Here is a 19645-nt window from a genome sequence, read left to right as displayed (position 1 = left end):
CTCCTCCCCACCCTCTCCATCTGCCCATCACCCACACACTCCTCCACACCCTCTCCATCTGTCCATCACCCACACACTCCTCCCCACCCTCTCCATCTGCCCATCACCCACACACTCCTCCCACACTCTCCATCTGTCCATCACCCACACACTCCTCCCCACCCTCTCCATCTGCCCATCACCCACACACTCCTCCCACACTCTCCATCTGCCTATCACCCAAACACTCCTCCCCACCCTCTCCATCTGCCCATCACCCACACACTCCTCCCCACCCTCTCCATCAGCCCATCACCCACACACTCCTCCCACACTCTCCATTTGCCCATCACCCACACTCCTCCCCACCCCTCTCCATCTGCCCATCACCCACACTGTCCTCCCCACACTCTCCATCTGCCCATCACCCACACACTGCTCCCCACCTCTCCATCTGCCCATCACCCACACACTCCTCCCCTCCCTCTCCATCTGCCCATCACCAACACACTCCTCCCCACCCTCTCCATCTGCCCATCCCCCACACACTCCTCCCCACCCTCTCCATCTGCCCATCACCCACACACTCCTCCCCACCCTCTCCATCAGCCCATCACCCACACACGCCTCCCACACTCTCCATTTGCCCATCACCCACACTGTCCTCCCCACACTCTCCATCTGCCCATCACCCACACACTGCTCCCCACCTCTCCATCTGCCCATCACCCACACACTCCTCCCCTCCCTCTCCATCTGCCCATCACCAACACACCTCCCCTCCCTCTCCATCTGCCCATCACCCACATACTCCTCCCCACCCTCTCCATCTGCCCATCCCCCACACACTCCTCCCCACCCCTCTCCATCTGCCCATCACCCACACTGTCCTCCCCACACTCTCCATCTGCTCATCACCCACACACTGCTCCCCACCTCTCCATCTGCCCATCACCCACATACTCCTCCCCACCCTCTCCATCTGCCCATCCCCCACACACTCCTCCCCCTCCCTCTCCATCTGCCCATCCCCCACACACTCCTCCCCACCCTCTCCATCTGCCCATCACCCACACACTCCTCCCTACCATCTCCATCTGCCCATCACACACTCTGTCCTCCCCAACTTCTCCATCTGCCCATCACCCACACTGTCCTCCCCACCATCTCCATTTGCCCATCACCCACACACTCCTCCCACCCTCTCCATCTGCCCATCAACCACACACTCCACCCACCCTCTCCATCTGCCCATCACCCACACACTCCTCCCCACCGTCTCCATCTGCCCATCAACCACACACTCCACCCACCCTCTCCATCTGCCCATCACCCACATACTCCTCCCCACCCTCTCGATCTGCCCATCACCCACACACTCATCCCCACCCTCTCCATCTGCCCATCCCCCACACACTCCTCCCTACCCTCTCCATCTGCCCATCACCCACACTGTCCTCCCCACCGTCTCCATCTGCCCATCACCCACACACTCCTCCCTACCCTCTCCATCTGCCCATCACACACTCTGTCCTCCCCACCCTCTCCATCTGCCCATTACCCACACTGTCCTCCCCACCGTCTCCATTTGCCCATCACCCACACACTCCTCCCACCGTCTCCATCTGCCCATCAACCACACACTCCACCCACCCTCTCAATCTGCCCATCACCCACACACTCCTCCCCACCCTCTCCATCTGCCCATCACCCACACACCCCTCCCCACAGTCTCCATCTGCCCATCACCCACACTGTCCTCCCCACCCTCTCCATCTGCCCATCACCCACACACTCTTCCTCACCTTCTTCATCAGCCCATCACCCACACACTCCTCCCCAACCCTCTCCATCTGCCCATCACCCACACACTCCTCTCCAACCTCTCCATCTGCCCATCACCCACACACTCCTCCCACCCTCTCCATCTGCCCATCACCCACACACTCATCCCCACCTCTCCATCTGCTATCACCCACACACTCCTCCCACCCTCTCCATCTGCCCATCACCCACACACTCCTACCCACCGTATCCACCTGCCCATCACCCACACACTCCTCCCCACCCTCTCCATCATACCATCACCCACACACTCCTCCCCACCCTCTCCATCTGCCCATCACCCACACACTCCTCCCAACCCTCTCCATCGGCCCAACACCCACACACTCCTCCCACTCTCTCCATCTGCCCATCACCCACACACCCCTCCCCACAGTCTCCATCTGCCCATCACCCACACTGTCCTCCCCACCCTCTCCATCTGCCCATCACCCACACACTCTTCCTCACCGTATCCACCTGCCCATCACCCACACACTCCTCCCCAACCCTCCCCATCTGCCCATCACCCACACACTCCTCCCACCCTCTCCATCTGCCCATCACCCACACACTCATCCCCACCTCTCCATCTGCCCATCACCCACACACTCTTCCTCAACTTCTCCATCAGCCCATCACCCACACACTCCTCCCCACCCTCTCCATCTGCGCAACACCCACACACTCCTCCCACCCTCTCCAGCTGGCCATCACCCACACTGTCCTCCCCACCCACTCCATATGCCCATCACCCACACTCCTCCCCACACTCTGCATCTGCCCATCACCCACACACTCCTCCCCACTCTCTCCATCTGCCCATCACCCACACACTCCTCCCCATGAACTCCATCTGCTCATCACCCACACACTCCTCCCCAGCTTCTCCACCGGCCCATCACACACACTGTCCTCCCCTCCTTCTCCATCTGCCCATTACCCTCACACTCCTCCCTACCCTCTCCATCTGCCCCTCACCCACACACTCTTCCTCACCTTCTCCATCAGCCCATCACCCACACACTCCTCCCTACCCTCTCCATCTGCCCCTCACCCACACACTCTTCCTCACCTTCTCCATCAGCCCATCACCCACACACTCCTCCCCACTCTCTCCATCTGCCCATCACCCACACACTCCTCCCACCCTCTCCAGCTGGCCATCACCCATACTCCTCCCCACAGTCTCCATCTGCCCATCACCCACACACTCCTTCCCACCCTCTCCATCTGCCCATCACCCACACTGTCCTCCCCACCCTCTCCATCTGTCCATCACCCACACTGTCCTCCCCACCCACTCCATATGCCCATCCCCCACACACTCCATCTGCCCATCACCCACACACTCCTCCCCAGCTTCTCCATCGGCCCATCACCCACACACTCCTCCCACTCACTCCATCTGCCCATCACCCACACACCCCTCCCCACAGTCTCCATCTGCCCATCACCCACACTGTCCTCCCCACCCTCTCCATCTGCCCATCACCCACACACTCTTCCTCACCTTCTTCATCAGCCCATCACCCACACACTCCTCCCCAACCCTCTCCATCTGCCCATCACCCACACACTCCTCTCCAACCTCTCCATCTGCCCATCACCCACACACTCCTCCCCACCCTCTCCATCTGCCCATCACCCACACACTCCTCCCAACCCTCTCCATCGGCCCATCACCCACACACTCCTCCCACTCTCTCCATCTGCCCATCACCCACACACCCCTCCCCACAGTCTCCATCTGCCCATCACCCACACTGTCCTCCCCACCCTCTCCATCTGCCCATCACCCACACACTCTTCCTCAACGTATCCACCTGCCCATCACCCACACACTCCTCCCCAACCCTCTCCATCTGCCCATCACCCACACACTCCTCCCACCCTCTCCATCTGCCCATCACCCACACACTCATCCCCACCTCTCCATCTGCTATCACCCACACACTCCTCCCACGCTCTCCATCTGCCCATCACCCACACCCTCCTACCCACCGTATCCACCTGCCCATCACCCACACACTCCTCCCCACCCTCTCCATCATCCCATCACCCACACACTCCTCCCCACCCTCTCCATCTGCCCATCACCCACACACTCCTCCCCACACTCTCCATCTGCCCATCACCCACACCCTCCTCCCCACCTTCTCCATCCGCCCATCACACACACACTCCTCCCCACCGTCTCCATCTGCCCATCACCCACACACTCTTCCCCACCCTCTCCATCTGCCCATCACACACACTCCTCCCCACACTCTCGATCTGCACATCACCCACACACTCCTCCCCACCCTCTCCATCTGCCCATCACCCACACACTCCTCCACACCCTCTCCATCTGTCCATCACCCACACACTCCTCCCCACCCTCTCCATCTGCCCATCACCCACACACTCCTCCCACACTCTCCATCTGTCCATCACCCACACACTCCTCCCCACCCTCTCCATCTGCCCATCACCCACACACTCCTCCCACACTCTCCATCTGCCTATCACCCAAACACTCCTCCCCACCCTCTCCATCTGCCCATCACCCACACACTCCTCCCCACCCTCTCCATCAGCCCATCACCCACACACTCCTCCCACACTCTCCGTTTGCCCATCACCCACACTCCTCCCCAACCCTCTCCATCTGCCCATCACCCACACACTCCTCCTCACCCTCTCCATCTGCCCATCACCCACACACTGCTCCCCACCTCTCCATCTGCCCATCACCCACACACTCCTCCCCTCCCTCTCCATCTGCCCATCACCAACACACTCCTCCCCACCCTCTCCATCTGCCCATCCCCCACACACTCCTCCCCACCCTCTCCATCTGCCCATCACCCACACACCCCTCCCCACCCTCTCCATCTGCCCATCACCCACACACTCCTCCCCACCCTCTCCATCAGCCCATCACCCACACACGCCTCCCACACTCTCCATTTGCCCATCACCCACACTGTCCTCCCCACACTCTCCATCTGCCCATCACCCACACACTGCTCCCCACCTCTCCATCTGCCCATCACCCACACACTCCTCCCCTCCCTCTCCATCTGCCCATCACCAACACACCTCCCCTCCCTCTCCATCTGCCCATCACCCACATACTCCTCCCCACCCTCTCCATCTGCCCATCCCCCACACACTCCTCCCCACCCCTCTCCATCTGCCCATCACCCACACTGTCCTCCCCACACTCTCCATCTGCTCATCACCCACACACTGCTCCCCACCTCTCCATCTGCCCATCACCCACACACTCCTCCCCTCCCTCTCCATCTGCCCATCACCAACACACTCCTCCCCTCCCTCTCCATCTGCCCATCACCCACATACTCCTCCCCACCCTCTCCATCTGCCCATCCCCCACACACTCCTCCCCCTCCCTCTCCATCTGCCCATCCCCCACACACTCCTCCCCACCCTCTCCATCTGCCCATCACCCACACACTCCTCCCTACCCTCTCCATCTGCCCATCACACACTCTGTCCTCCCCACCATCTCCATTTGCCCATCACCCACACACTCCTCCCACCCTCTCCATCTGCCCATCAACCACACACTCCACCCACCCTCTCCATCTGCCCATCACCCACACACTCCTCCCCACCGTCTCCATCTGCCCATCAACCACACACTCCACCCACCCTCTCAATCTGCCCATCACCCACACACTCCTCCCCACCCTCTCCATCTGCCCATCACCCACACACTCCTCCCCACCCTCTCCATCTGCACATCACCCACACACTCCTCCCCACCGTCTCCATCTGCCCATCACCCACACACTCCTGCCACCCTCTCCATCTGCCCATCACCCACACACTCCTCCCCACCCTCTCCATCTGCCCATCACCCACACACTCCTCAACACCCTCTCCATCTGCCGATCACCCACAGACTCCTCCCCACCCTCTCCATCTTCCCATCACTCACACACTCCTGCCACCCTCTCCATCTGCACATCACCCACACACTCCTCCCACCCTCTCCATCTGCCCATCACCCACACACTCCTCCCACCCTCTCCATCTGCACATCACCCACACACTCCTCCCCACCCTCTCCATCTGCACATCACCCACACACTCCACCCCACCTTCTCCATCTGCCCATCCCCCACACACTCCTCCCACCCTCTCCATCTGCCCATCACCCACACTGTCCTCCCCACCCTCTCCATCTGCCCATCACCCACACACTCCTTCCACCCTCTCCATCTGCCCATCACCCACACTGTCCTCCCCACCCTCTCCATCTGCCCAACCCCCACACACTCCTCCCACCCTCTCCATCTGCCCATCACCCACACTGTCCTCCCCACCCTCTCCATCTGCCCATCACCCACACTGTCCTCATCACCCTCTCCATCTGCCCATCCCCCACACACTCCTCCCACCCTCTCCATCTGCCCATCACCCACACAATCCTCCCCACCCTCTCCATCTGCCCATCACCCACACTCTCCTCCCCACACTCTCCATCTGCCCATCACCCATACACTCCTCCCTACCCTCTCCATCTGCCCATCACCCACACACTCCTCCCCACCCTCTCCATCTGCCCATCAGCCACACACTCCTCCCCACCCTCTCCATCTGCCCATCACCCACACTGTCCTCCCCACCCTCTCCATCTGCCCATCACCCACAGACTCCTCCCCCAGCTTCTCCATCGGCCCATCCCCTGCACAATCCTCCCCACCCTCTCCAACTGCCCATCGTCTGCACACTCCTCCCCACCCTCTCCATCTGCCCATCACCCACACACTACCCCCCACCTCTCCATCTGCCCATCACTGACACAATCTTCCGCACCCGCTACATCTGCCCATCACGCACACTCCTCCCACCCTCTCCATCTGCCCATCACCCACACTCTCCTCCCCATCCTCTCAATCTGCCCATCCACACACTCCTCCCCACCTCTCCATCAGCCCATCACCCACACTCTCCTCCCCATCCTCTCCATCTGCCCATCACCCACACACTCCTCCCCACCCTCTCCATCTGCCCATCACCCACACACTCCTCCCTACCCTCTCCATCTGCCCATCACCCACACACTCCTCCCACCCTCTCCATCTGCCCATCAACCACACACTCCACCCACCCTCTCCATCTGCCCATCACCCACACACTCCTCCCCACCGTCTCCATCTGCCCATCAACCACACACTCCACCCACCCTCTCCATCTGCCCATCACCCACATACTCCTCCCCACCCTCTCGATCTGCCCATCACCCACACACTCATCCCCACCCTCTCCATCTGCCCATCCCCCACACACTCCTCCCTACCCTCTCCATCTGCCCATCACCCACACTGTCCTCCCCACCGTCTCCATCTGCCCATCACCCACACACTCCTCCCTACCCTCTCCATCTGCCCATCACACACTCTGTCCTCCCCACCCTCTCCATCTGCCCATTACCCACACTGTCCTCCCCACCGTCTCCATTTGCCCATCACCCACACACTCCTCCCACCGTCTCCATCTGCCCATCAACCACACACTCCACCCACCCTCTCAATCTGCCCATCACCCACACACTCCTCCCCACCCTCTCCATCTGCCCATCACCCACACACTCCTCCCCACCCTCTCCATCTGCACATCACCCACACACTCCTCCCCACCGTCTCCATCTGTCCATCACCCACACACTCCTGCCCCCTCTCCATCTGCCCATCACCCACACACTCCTCCCCACCCTCTCCATCTGCCCATCACCCACACACTCCTCCCCACCCTCTCCATCTGCCGATCACCCACAGACTCCTCCCCACCCTCTCCATCTTCCCATCACTCACACACTCCTGCCACCCTCTCCATCTGCACATCACCCACACACTCCTCCCACCCTCTCCATCTGCCCATCACCCACACACTCCTCCCACCCTCTCCATCTGCACATCACCCACACACTCCTCCCCACCCTCTCCATCTGCACATCACCCACACACTCCACCCCACCTTCTCCATCTGCCCATCCCCCACACACTCCTCCCACCCTCTCCATCTGCCCATCACCCACACTGTCCTCCCCACCCTCTCCATCTGCCCATCACCCACACACTCCTTCCACCCTCTCCATCTGCCCATCACCCACACTGTCCTCCCCACCCTCTCCATCTGCCCAACCCCCACACACTCCTCCCACCCTCTCCATCTGCCCATCACCCACACTGTCCTCCCCACCCTCTCCATCTGCCCATCACCCACACTGTCCTCCCCACCCTCTCCATCTGCCCATCCCCCACACACTCCTCCCACCCTCTCCATCTGCCCATCACCCACACAATCCTCCCCACCCTCTCCATCTGCCCATCACCCACACTCTCCTCCCCACACTCTCCATCTGCCCATCACCCATACACTCCTCCCTACCCTCTCCATCTGCCCATCACCCACACACTCCTCCCCACCCTCTCCATCTGCCCATCAGCCACACACTCCTCCCCACCCTCTCCATCTGCCCATCACCCACACTGTCCTCCCCACCCTCTCCATCTGCCCATCACCCACAGACTCCTCCCCCAGCTTCTCCATCGGCCCATCCCCTGCACAATCCTCCCCACCCTCTCCAACTGCCCATCGTCTGCACACTCCTCCCAACCCTCTCCATCTGCCCATCACCCACACACTACCCCCCACCTCTCCATCTGCCCATCACTGACACAATCTTCCGCACCCGCTACATCTGCCCATCACGCACACTCCTCCCACCCTCTCCATCTGCCCATCACCCACACTCTCCTCCCCATCCTCTCAATCTGCCCATCCACACACTCCTCCCCACCTCTCCATCAGCCCATCACCCACACTCTCCTCCCCATCCTCTCCATCTGCCCATCACCCACACACTCCTCCCCACCCTCTCCATCTGCCCATCACCCACACACTCCTCCCTACCCTCTCCATCTGCCCATCACCCACACACTCCTCCCCACCCTCTCCATCTGCCATCACCCACACACTCCTCCCTACCCTCTCCATCTGCCCATCACCCACACACTCCTCCCCACCCTCTCCATCTGCCCATCACCCACACACTCCTCCCCACCCTCTCCATCTGCCCATCACCCACACACTCCTACCCACCCTCTCCATCTGCCCATCACCCACACACTCCTCCCCACCCTCTCCATCTGCCCATCACCCACACACTCCTCCCCACCCTCTCCATCTGCCCATCACCCACACACTCCTACCCACCCTCTCCATCTGCCCATCACCCACACACTCCTCCCCACCCTCTCCATCTGCCCATCACCCACACACTCCTCCCCACCCTCTCCATCTGCCCATCACCCACACACTCCTACCCACCCTCTCCATCTGCCCATCACCCACACACTCCTCCCTACCCTCTCCATCTGCCCGTCACCCACACACTCCTCCCCACCCTCTCCATCTGTCTATCATCCAAACACTCCTCCCCACCCTCTCCATCTGCCCATCACCCACACACTCCTCCCCACCCTCTCCATCTGCCCGTTACCCACACACTCCTCCCCACCTCCCTCCCTTTACTCAGGGGTCCACTTTCCCCTCCTATCTGATTCCAAAATCTTCAGTCACTGACACCTCTCACCTCCCAGTTTCTGACACATTTCCACCCCTCCCTCATCTATTACCCCTCACCTGGATCCACCCATCACCTGCCAATTACCCTCCACAGAAGTAACCGGACACACTGGGAGACCCAGGTGCTTTGTGTGTTACCACCACAACATGTCCCGTGTTACCAAGATTAACCCTGACCTCCCTCTGCCAGTTAGCACCACCACTACTTGCCCCAGTTACCCTGTCAGTCCCGGTGGACTTTACCACCCGGGGGAGCCGGGGAGCTCAGGACCCGCCGCCCGCGGCTGCTGCTGAATCCGCAGTGTTTCTGTTCCGTTGACGGATGCGGTGAACGAGTTAAAATTAATGGATCGATAATTCTCACATCGTGTTTATTTCACTCTCCGCACATTTATATTTACACTGACTGACTCCTGACGCCGGTCCCGGGACCCGACCCGTTTACAGACCCGGAGCGGAACCGGAGCAGATTCTCAGCCACTCGTTTTTATTCCAAGGCCCGAAGAAAGGATAAAGTTTCTCCGTGAATTTATTCCCAGTGAAGGTGTGGAGATGGGACTTGGTCTCCGCGTTGTAAAATGAAACTGTCCCGGACTCGTAACTGAGATAAACTCCCACCCTCCCGGGGATGGGACCGGCAGGGAGACGGGAATCAGGGGAGGTGAAAACCCACATCGTGTCATCAATCCGCGCGATGATCCAGAATCCGGTCTCCGGACTCAGACCGACCTCTCCCTTCCTCTTCACAGACTCTGCGGCGACTCCCAGACCCCACCGCCGATTCCCCGTCACCTCCACCTCCACCTCCCAGTAATGTCTCCCCGATGTGAATCCCTCCGATCCCAGTACACATTCCCAGACTGTGAACCTCTTCCCGGTGTCAGGGAGATTCCTCCGGGTCCCGGTTCGTCTCACACTCTTCCGATCCTCAGACACCTCGAGCAGCGGATGCGCCGTTTCCACATCCAGGGTGACAGAGACTGGGGGGAGAAGCAGAGAATTAGAGAGTCCCCGGGGACCGGGGGGAGACTCGGGCAGCGCGGCCCCGGGGATCGGGGGGAGACTCGGGCAGCGCGGCCCCGGGGTCGGGGGGAGACTCGGGCAGCGCGGCCCCGGGGATCGGGGGGGAGACTCGGGCAGCGCGGCCCCGGGATCGGGGGGAGACTCGGGCAGCGCGGCCCCGGGGATCGGGGGAGACTCGGGCAGTGCGGCCACGGGGATCGGGGGGAGACTCGGGCAGCGCGGCCCCGGGGATCGGGGGGAGACTCGGGCAGCGCGGCCCCGGGGACCGGGAGGAGACTCGGGCAGCGCGGCCCCGGGGATCGGGGGCGGGGGAGACTCGGGCAGCGCGGCCCCGGGATCGGGGGGACACTCGGGCAGCGCGTCCCCGGGGACCGGGGGCGAGACTCGGGCAGCGCGGCCCCGGGGACCGGGGGGAGACTCGGGCAGCGCGGCCCCGGGGACCGGGGGGAGACTCGGGCAGCGCGGCCCCGGGGATCGGGGGAGACTCGGGCTGCGCGGCCCCGGGGATCGGGGGGAGACTCGGGCAGCGCGGCCCCGGGACCGGGGGGAGAGGCCGCTGGGCCTCAGGCGCAGTTGGGTGGGCGACAGGACCCTTTCCCGGGGTTTTACCCAAACACAGCGGATGGAGAACCGGCATCTTCCTGAGGATTTTCCTCGACATGGAGAGCGGATTTTCCTCTATTAACAAACAGAATTCTGGAGGATCTCAGCTGGTTCCGGAGTTCAGAGTTCAATTCCAACACCATCTGTAAGGAGTTTGTACTTTCTCCCTGTCACCTTGTGCATTTCCAATGAGTGCTCCCAATTCATCCCTCAGATTGGGGAGGAGTGGACAGTGAGGAAGACCATCATTACTTGCAGTTGGATCTGGGGCAGCTGGGAAAATGGGCTGAAAAGTGTCAGCTGGAATTTAATGCAGACAAGTGTGAGCTGTTGCTCTTCGGTAGGACCCCAGTGTCGGTCTTTCACAGTGAATGGTCGGGCACTGAGGACTCTGTTCCACAGCAGATCTGGGAACACAGGTCCAGAATACACCGAAAGTGGTGTTACAGGTAGATAGGGTCATAAAAAAAGCTTTTCTTTGGCCTTCATAAATCAAAGTATTGAGTACAGGAGATGGATGTTATGTTGAAGTTGTATGAGATGTTGGTGAGGCCTAATTTTGAATATTGTGCGCCGGTTCAGTCAATGACCTACAGGAGAGATGTAAACAAGTTTAAAATTGTCATGCGGGGAGGTTGGGAACGGACCCAAAAGCAAGACACAGACACTGAACTACCAGGAATAGGACTGGGCATGAGAAGGAAGCAAGGGAAGTGAGGAAGAAAGGACGCTGGAGATGACACAGGCCCCGAACGAGGCAAGGATTCCGGGCCTGGGCTAGGACTAGACGAGGATAGTGGAACCAGGACATGGAACTGGGAACTAGGAGCCTAGGCTTGGGCTTCAAGCCAGAGACTGCACAAGAACCCAGAACCTGGGTCTTGACTCTGGCTCGGACTCCAGAACCAGGTGAGAAAAAGACGTGGCTACAGGACGAGGAGAGTCACAGGACGGGACGAGAGACTCCCGGACAGGACAAGGGAATCCCAGCACAGGACGAGAGAATCCCAGCACCGGGCTAGGCAAGGTATTCCTGTGCTGGGTGAGGCACATGGACACGACGAGAACACAGAGCCTGGGTCGAGGGAGAACAGGAACGCAGAACACAGAGCCGACACCCCTCCTTGGATACAGGACGTAGGGCCGGGGCTTTACACAGAACGCTGAACACAACGAGACAGTTCCCAACACTTTTGTCACATTGGCATTCAGAAATCAAAGTATTGAGTACAGGAGATGGTTGTTATGCTGAAGTTGTATGAGATGTTGTTGAGGCCTAATTTGGAATATTGTGTACAGTTTTGGTCACCTACCTACAGGAAGGATGTAAACAAGTTTGAAAGAGTACAGAGAAAATTTCCAGGGATGTAGCTGGGACTGGAGGACCTGAGTCATAAGGAAAGATTGAATAGTTTAGGACTTTATTCCTGTAACATAGAAGACTAAGAGGAGATTTGATAGAGGTATACAAAATTATGAGGGGTATAGATAGGGTAAATGCAAGCAGGCTTTTTCCATGGCGGTTGGGTGGGATTACAACTAGAGGTCATGGGTTAAAGGTGAAAGATGAAAAGTTTAAGGGGAAGATGAGGGGAAACTGCTTCATTCAGAGGGTTGTGAGAGTGTGGAACCATCTGCCAGCCCAAGTGGTACAAGCAAGCTCGATTTAAACATTTAAGTGAAGTTTGGATGGTACATGGATGTTCGGAGTTGGAGGACCATGGTCCCAGTGCAGGTCGATGGGAGCAGGTAGTTTAAATGCTTCGGTATAGACCAGATGGGCTGAAGGGCCTGTGCTGTTCGTTTCTATCACTCTGTGACGTTCGTAAAAAGACATAACGGTTTGTAGGTTAAATGGTCATTGTACATTGCCCCATGATTAGGCTGGTTTTAAATAGTTGGGGTGCTGGGTGGAGCGGGTCGTTGGACTGGGACGGCCTGTTTCACACTGTCTCTAAATAAATAAATAACCTCTTCACTGTCCATGAAACCACCAATTTTAGAGTCCTTCACAAACCTACTAAACACGTCACCTACATTCTCTCCAAATCATTCATATGAATGATGAAAAACAGTGGACCCAGCACCGATCCCTGCAGCACAACCACTGGTCACAGGACTCCACCCAGACAACTCTGTATCCTATTCCAGATCGTACTGTCTCCCATGTGATCTAACTCTCTGCTACCTTGTCAAATCCCTCGCTAAACTCCATGGAGACGATGTCTACTGCACTTTCATCAGCTGTAATTTATTTATTGAGATACAGCACGGAATAGGCCCTTCCAGCCCTTTGACCCCCACCACCCAGAAACCCCTGATTTAATCCGAGCCTGACCATAGGACAAGTTACAATGACCCCCACCACCCAGCAATCCCTGATTTAATCCGAGCCTGAGAATGGGACAAGTTACAATGATCCCCACCACCCAGCAACCCCTGATTTAATCCGAGCCTGACCATGGGACAAGTTACAATGACCCTCACCACCCAGCAACCCCTGATTTAATCCGAGCCTGACCATGGGACAAGTTACAATGACCCCCAGCACCCAGCAACCCCTGATTTAATCCGAGCCTGACCATGGGACAAGTTACAATGACCCCCACCACCCAGCAATCCCTGATTTAGAACGGGTTAATTGGATTGTGGGAAGAAGTGGAGAACCTGAAGGAAACCCCCACAGTGCAAGTTACAATTACCAATTTACCTGCCACCCGGTACGGGTTTGGACTGTGAAACCGGAGAACCCGTAGGAAATCCACACGGTCACAGGGAGAACGTACAAACTCCTCACAGGCAATGACGGGACATGAACCCGGGTCACTGGTACTGTAAACCGTTGTGCTAACCACTATGCTACTGTACCGTCCATGCAGAAAACCAAGCTGGGTCTCCCTGATTAGTCCTCACCTTTCCAAATGAATGTAGATCCTGTCTCTCAGAATCCCCTCCATTAATGAACCCACATCTGACTTTAGGCTCACCGGTCTGTACTTCCCAGGTTTTTCCCTACAGTCAATCTTCAACAAATGTTCAAAATTAGTCTCCCTCCAGTCTTCTGGCCCCTCACCCGTAGTTATCGATGACACACATATCTCCAAAAGGGCCTAACAATCTCTTCCTGAGCTTCTCACAATGTCCTGGGATACACTTGATCAGGACCTGGGGATTTATCGACCCTTCTGCATTTTAGGACCTGCAGCATATTTGCTTCTGTAATGTGGTAGAAAATGGAGTCGATCATCTTCTGTAACACGGGGGAATTGAGGGCCCTGTGGAACTGGCACAGAAGAGGAGCTGAGCCCTGGGACTGAGAAATGATGACAGGGAGGTTTAGAAGGATATGGGCCAAATGCAGGTAAACGGACTGGGAGGTGATCTGACAGAAATATATAAGGTTATGAGGGGTGTAGATTGAGCAGAGGAGAAGGGGAGTGATGAGACAGGAGTCTGAAGTGACTGTGGACTGAAGATTGGTGAAAGATGGCAGGCAGCTTGTTCCAGGTAGCGGAAGGGTGGGGAGTGTGGACTGTGGAGTTGGGAGACACTGGGAAGTGAATGACAGGTGGAGACCAACACAGTGAAAGTTTTGATCGCTAGTCGGAGCGGGGTTGCAGGTAAGTTTGGGAGATGGGAAGGTGGGAGACAGCTGTGGGAGGGTGAGAAACAGGAGCACAAAGGCTAACCTGTACTGGAATCTGATCAGTAAAGGAGGTTCTACTCTATCCGCCCAAAGGGGAACTTCCCAGTGGCCAAACATTTTAATTCCCATTCCAAAATGTCGGTCCGTGGCTGCCTCTTGCGCCAAGATGAGGCCATCCTCAGGATGGAGGAGAACACCTTGTATTCTGCCGGGGTAGCCTCTGACCTGATGGCATGAATATTGATTTCTTCTTCAGGTAAAACTTTTCTCACCTCCCTCCCCTCTTCTTCTATTCCCCACTCTGGCCTTTAACCTCTTCTCACCTCCCTGTCACTACTCCCTGGGTCCCCTCCTCCTTCCCTTTCTCTTATGGTCCACTCTCCTCTCCGATCAGATTCCTTCCTCTCCAGCCCTTTAGCTTTCCCACCCCCCACCCCCGGCTTCACCTATCACCTTCTCGCTAGACTCCCTCCCCTCTCCCCACCTTTTTATTCCGGCATCTCCCCCCCACTTCAATTTTAGTCCTGAAGAAGGATCACAGCCCAAAACATCATTCCAATAGATGCTGTCTGACCTGCTGAGTTCCTCCAGCATTTTGTGTGTGTTGATTTGGATTTCCAGCATCTGCAGACTTTTTCCTGTTTATGACAATGGGAACCATTAGGGGAGAGATGAATGGCAGATGGAACCAGGACCAGATGGGGGAGGGGTGGAAAGCCTGTGGTGAACTGTGTGTGTAGATGGAAACAGAAGGTGAAGGGGGATGAATATGGGTGATAAGGGTCTCCTTTCTCACAAACCCTCTCCCCACAGCCCCTCATTAGGACAGAGGATGAATTTGCAGAGACTCTGGCAGATATATTTGCTTCACATTTCCCCACAGGTGAGCTGCTGGAAGACGGGAGGGTGGCTCAGGTGCTGCCGTAAGAAGGGCTGGAAGGTCACACCAGGGAACTCCAGGGGAGTCCAGAACTAGAGGGCAGAGACTGAAGGTGAGAGGGAAAGTTTTTCTAGGGATCTGCAGGGCAACTTTCTCACTGTGAGGGAAGTGGGTACGTGTGGAATTTACTGCCAAAGGAAGCTGGAGAAAGAGGTAAAATTAAAATATTATAAGATCAATTTAGACAGGTACAACAATAGGCAATGGTTAGAAGGATATGGGACAAACACACGGAAATGTGTCTGTGTCTCTGACAATGCATTTGCATATTATCAATATATCAATGTATCAATGTGTGTGTTGGTTGTGGTAAATATCAGTGAGTGTGTGTACACAATGAAGGTGAGTGTGCACATTGAACTATTTGGATGTTACAGTGTGTCTTCACATGTCCAGTGTGTGTTGACAATGTGTGACACGTGTGTGAATTGTTCAAATAGAAACCATTCACTGTGTCTGAAGAGAATAGTTTCCAGGTTACTGAGGGGACTAACAATGTGCAGTGCTGAGGCTCTGACTACAATCTGCTGAGCCTTCTTGTGAATGTGTGTGAGGGAGATTTGCCAGACCAGTTATGCTGTGTCCACCAGTGTTAAAGCTGGTTGGTGTGTCCGGGCTCAGTCTCAATGTGGTGGTTTGATAACAACAGTGAGACTGGCGAGTCCAGCAGGGGGCAGAGCTGAGTCAATCAGACTGCGGTCACGGACAGGTCAGACAGGGTGAGAGGCTCGAAGGACTGGTGTGTTATTCTGACAATCCCTGTTACCACAGTGATACCAGATTTTATCCACTTTAATGACATTAATGGAATATTAATTCCAGAGCTACCATGTCAGGATTCAAACCCGTGCATTGGCTTGTTTGTCCAGTGCAAATGGGATCAGGATGCAGTGATTCGACCAGTGAATTGTTTGTATTTGCCCCTGGTTTGGTGTGTTCAAGGGTCTGACATCTCCAGCTGACCATGTGGCAGTGATGCCTCCCGGCAGGTGGGGTTAGTGCCGGAATGAATCTGTATGTTTTACCTCGCTTAATGCTGTCCAGGTGTTCTCCCAATGCCGTGTCGAACAAATAGGGGTGATAGAATTTTTCAACCAACAGGGCACCATCTGTCACTGACAATGTCCTGTCTTCATCACTAATCCTGTAAATATTACACATCTAGTTATAAACTGAACATCCGTGATATTTGAACTATTTTACAAATCCACACAGAGTTTTGGTCAAGACCACGTCCTACCTCCTCTTCCGATGAGCTTCCTCCTGAAATAAATCAAACACAGATCTCAATTGACTGAGACTGACCATCGGCATCCGAACAGCAGGAATCTGAGACAACTAATTACAAGCTGCTGAAAATTCCCACTTAATTCTTTCCCACTGAAAGTAATGGAGAAAGAGGAGAACGACGGGAGAAAGTACAAGGAATGGGTATGAAATTTATACCATAACTGAGAGGATGGAACTTACAGGAGAGACTGGACAGGTTGTGTATTTTTATCTGGATACGATGTCAGGGAGGATCAGATGGAGGAATTTAGTATTCCAAATGGATTTGATGGGGTGGGAGTGGAGAAAATGTTTCTCCTTGTGTGAGACCAAAAGTCAGAGATAAAGCATCAGTTGGTTGTTAATAAATCCCACAAGAAATGTGGTAAAGAGAATATCAGAAACACATTCATAGCCTGTGACTGTAACTGGGTGTTACTCTGAGTCTCAGGGGATATTATACGTGGGAATCACAGAAACGACCACCATCTCAGTGCTCTGATCAGAGTAACTCATTCCCGAGAAGGTTGCAGACTGTCCTGTGATGTACAGACGTTGTGGGAGGCCGGTTTGGGACAATGACAATTCTGAACAGTCAGGATGTCCTGACTGGTGGAAATCAGTTTCCAACTACAGAATTTGTGATAGAATGCATCATTTTCTGATGGTGCACTTTTACAGAAACAAACTGAAATCTCTCACCGTGAGGAATGTGATATTTTCTTGTTTATCCATCCGTTCCTGTAACTTTGAGATTTCCTCCTGGATGGAATTTAAATTCTCTTGAATCTCTCGAAGATTTTTCTCCATTGGATTCAGAATCCTCTCCTCTTCTTCCCTGAGATCTCGGAGTGCACGCTGCTCTTTCTCAGTGAGAACCCGGCGCAGTTCAGCAAAATGGGATGTGATCTGTGACTGAAGACTGTGTGACTGTTCCTGTCAATGAAAGGAGAGGCTAGTTTAATATTTGAGGCTATTTTTTGTATTTCCTTCTGACATGGAAGGTAACCATTCAGCCCATTAACGTCTCTGCTGCTTCCTAGAACAATCCCCTCCATCACATTCCCCCACGTGTCCCTGAAACATATACTCCGTCTCTGACCCACTAACTCCGACCGGATTCACAGACCACTCAATGTCACAAGGTTAATTACAGTCGCCAATTTACCGTTCAACCATGCAATGTCGGCTAAAGGAAGGTACTGGTTACGGGGAGAACATGCAAACTCCACGCAGACAGCTCCAGGGGTCAGGATCGATCCCAGGTTACTGGAGCTGCGATATTCTGCTATTCTGCATTAAAGGGAACAAAACTACACAGCGAATTTGCAAATTCTGCTCTGGAAGCCTCACCCGAACTCCAGAAATCTTCTCTTTCTGTTGTTGCTCCATTTCCTCGAAGTCTGATTTCTTTTCAGTGAGAGAGTCTAAGGAAGATTTAACCCGACCCTGGGAATCAGAGAGTGAAGACATTAGACCAAAATATGCAACTAAGTAAACAGTTCATCAAAAGCTGGTTAGTTTTACCTTGTAGATTTCAACGGCTTCGGTAACCGGCATGAAGTTGTGAGACTTGTGTTCCCGCGCAGTCGCACAGATCAGGCAGATCAGTGTCTCGTCCGTCTCACAAAACAGCTTCAGTTCTTCCCCATGTTTCTCGCAGTGAAGTTTATTTTCCTCCTCTTTCGGATTCAGGTTTAGTTTTCGAGCTTTCTCAGACAGATTTGCCAAGGCCCGATTAACCCTGAGGCTGCGGTCCGCAAACTCCTCTCTACATTCCGGGCAGGAGTTTCTCTCCTCCCTTTCCCAACACCGTGTGATACAGGAGCGGCAGAAGTTGTGTCCACACTCCAGTATAACCGGGTCGGTGAAGAAATCCAGGCAGATGGGACAAATTGCCTCCTCGGTTAAACTCTCGACCTGTCCTTTCGAAGCCATGTTAACTCCCGGTACTTCCGGGTTCAGGGTCCATTCACTTTCGGGGAGCTGCTGAACTACTGCAGTACCGCGATTGTCCACCAGGGGCGCTGCGGTCTGGGGAATGAATGTTCCTTTTCAGTGAAGCAGGAATCGTGTTCATTTCCACAGCAGCGATCAGAAACACATTAAACAAGTCTGACATAGATAAAGCCGGAGAGAAGAGCTTGGTTCAGTCTACGGGAGAACTGAAAGGGCAAGTCCTGAAAAGAGCGACAGAAGGGACTGTAAATGCAAGAGTCTGGAAGGAACTAAGCGAGTCAGACAGCATTTGTGGAGAAAAATAGACAGAAGATATTCCGGGTTGAGACAGTCCAGACGAAGGTTCTCTACGCGAAATGTCAATTGCCCATTTCTCTCCACAGTTGCTGCCTGACCCTCGGTGTTCCTCCAAAAGCACGATTCGTTTAGCTGGAGGACTAAAGAGAGACTGAGGTGTAAAAACAGTGAATAATGTAAATTTATAGCAACTGTTAAATCAGTTAATGGTATGGGACACGGGATGTGGAGGGAATCTGCTGTGAGGAGACTGATGCTGTGCCGATGACAAAGATGTGTCTGCAGGAATCACCACAGGACTGGACATTGTACGTCACAGTGTGGAAAACATTCAACTCCTGATTTCCATTTCCCTGCTTGACTTCACCACATACAGCCCGGCTCCAAAGATTTGGTCTCACTTGTTCGGAACAGGGTCCACGTGAGGAAATGATTTCCTCCTGCCTGTCTTCTAAACCCCGTCAGCCCCAGAGAGCAGGGGCACTGGTGGAATCTCC

General features: G+C 55.5%; 1 protein-coding gene across 1 annotated transcript; it reads right to left on the bottom strand.

The window, feature by feature from the left end:
* Positions 1-9768: 9768 nt before the first annotated feature.
* LOC140738106 (zinc-binding protein A33-like) lies at positions 9769-18839 on the bottom strand. The gene is made up of 6 exons (XM_073065225.1): positions 18420-18839; positions 18246-18341; positions 17595-17828; positions 16864-16886; positions 16649-16767; positions 9769-10391 (listed from the first exon to the last, which is right to left on the bottom strand). The coding sequence occupies exons 1-6, from the start codon at positions 18828-18830 to the stop codon at positions 9853-9855; spliced, it is 1422 nt and encodes a 473-aa protein (XP_072921326.1). The 5' UTR covers positions 18831-18839; the 3' UTR covers positions 9769-9852.
* Positions 18840-19645: the final 806 nt, after the last annotated feature.

Source organism: Hemitrygon akajei, chromosome 2 (assembly GCF_048418815.1).
Source record: "Hemitrygon akajei chromosome 2, sHemAka1.3, whole genome shotgun sequence".
NCBI classification, from domain to species: domain Eukaryota; kingdom Metazoa; phylum Chordata; class Chondrichthyes; order Myliobatiformes; family Dasyatidae; genus Hemitrygon; species Hemitrygon akajei.
The sequence above is the reverse complement of the archived record's forward strand: the minus strand, read 5'-3'. Positions and strand labels throughout refer to the sequence as shown.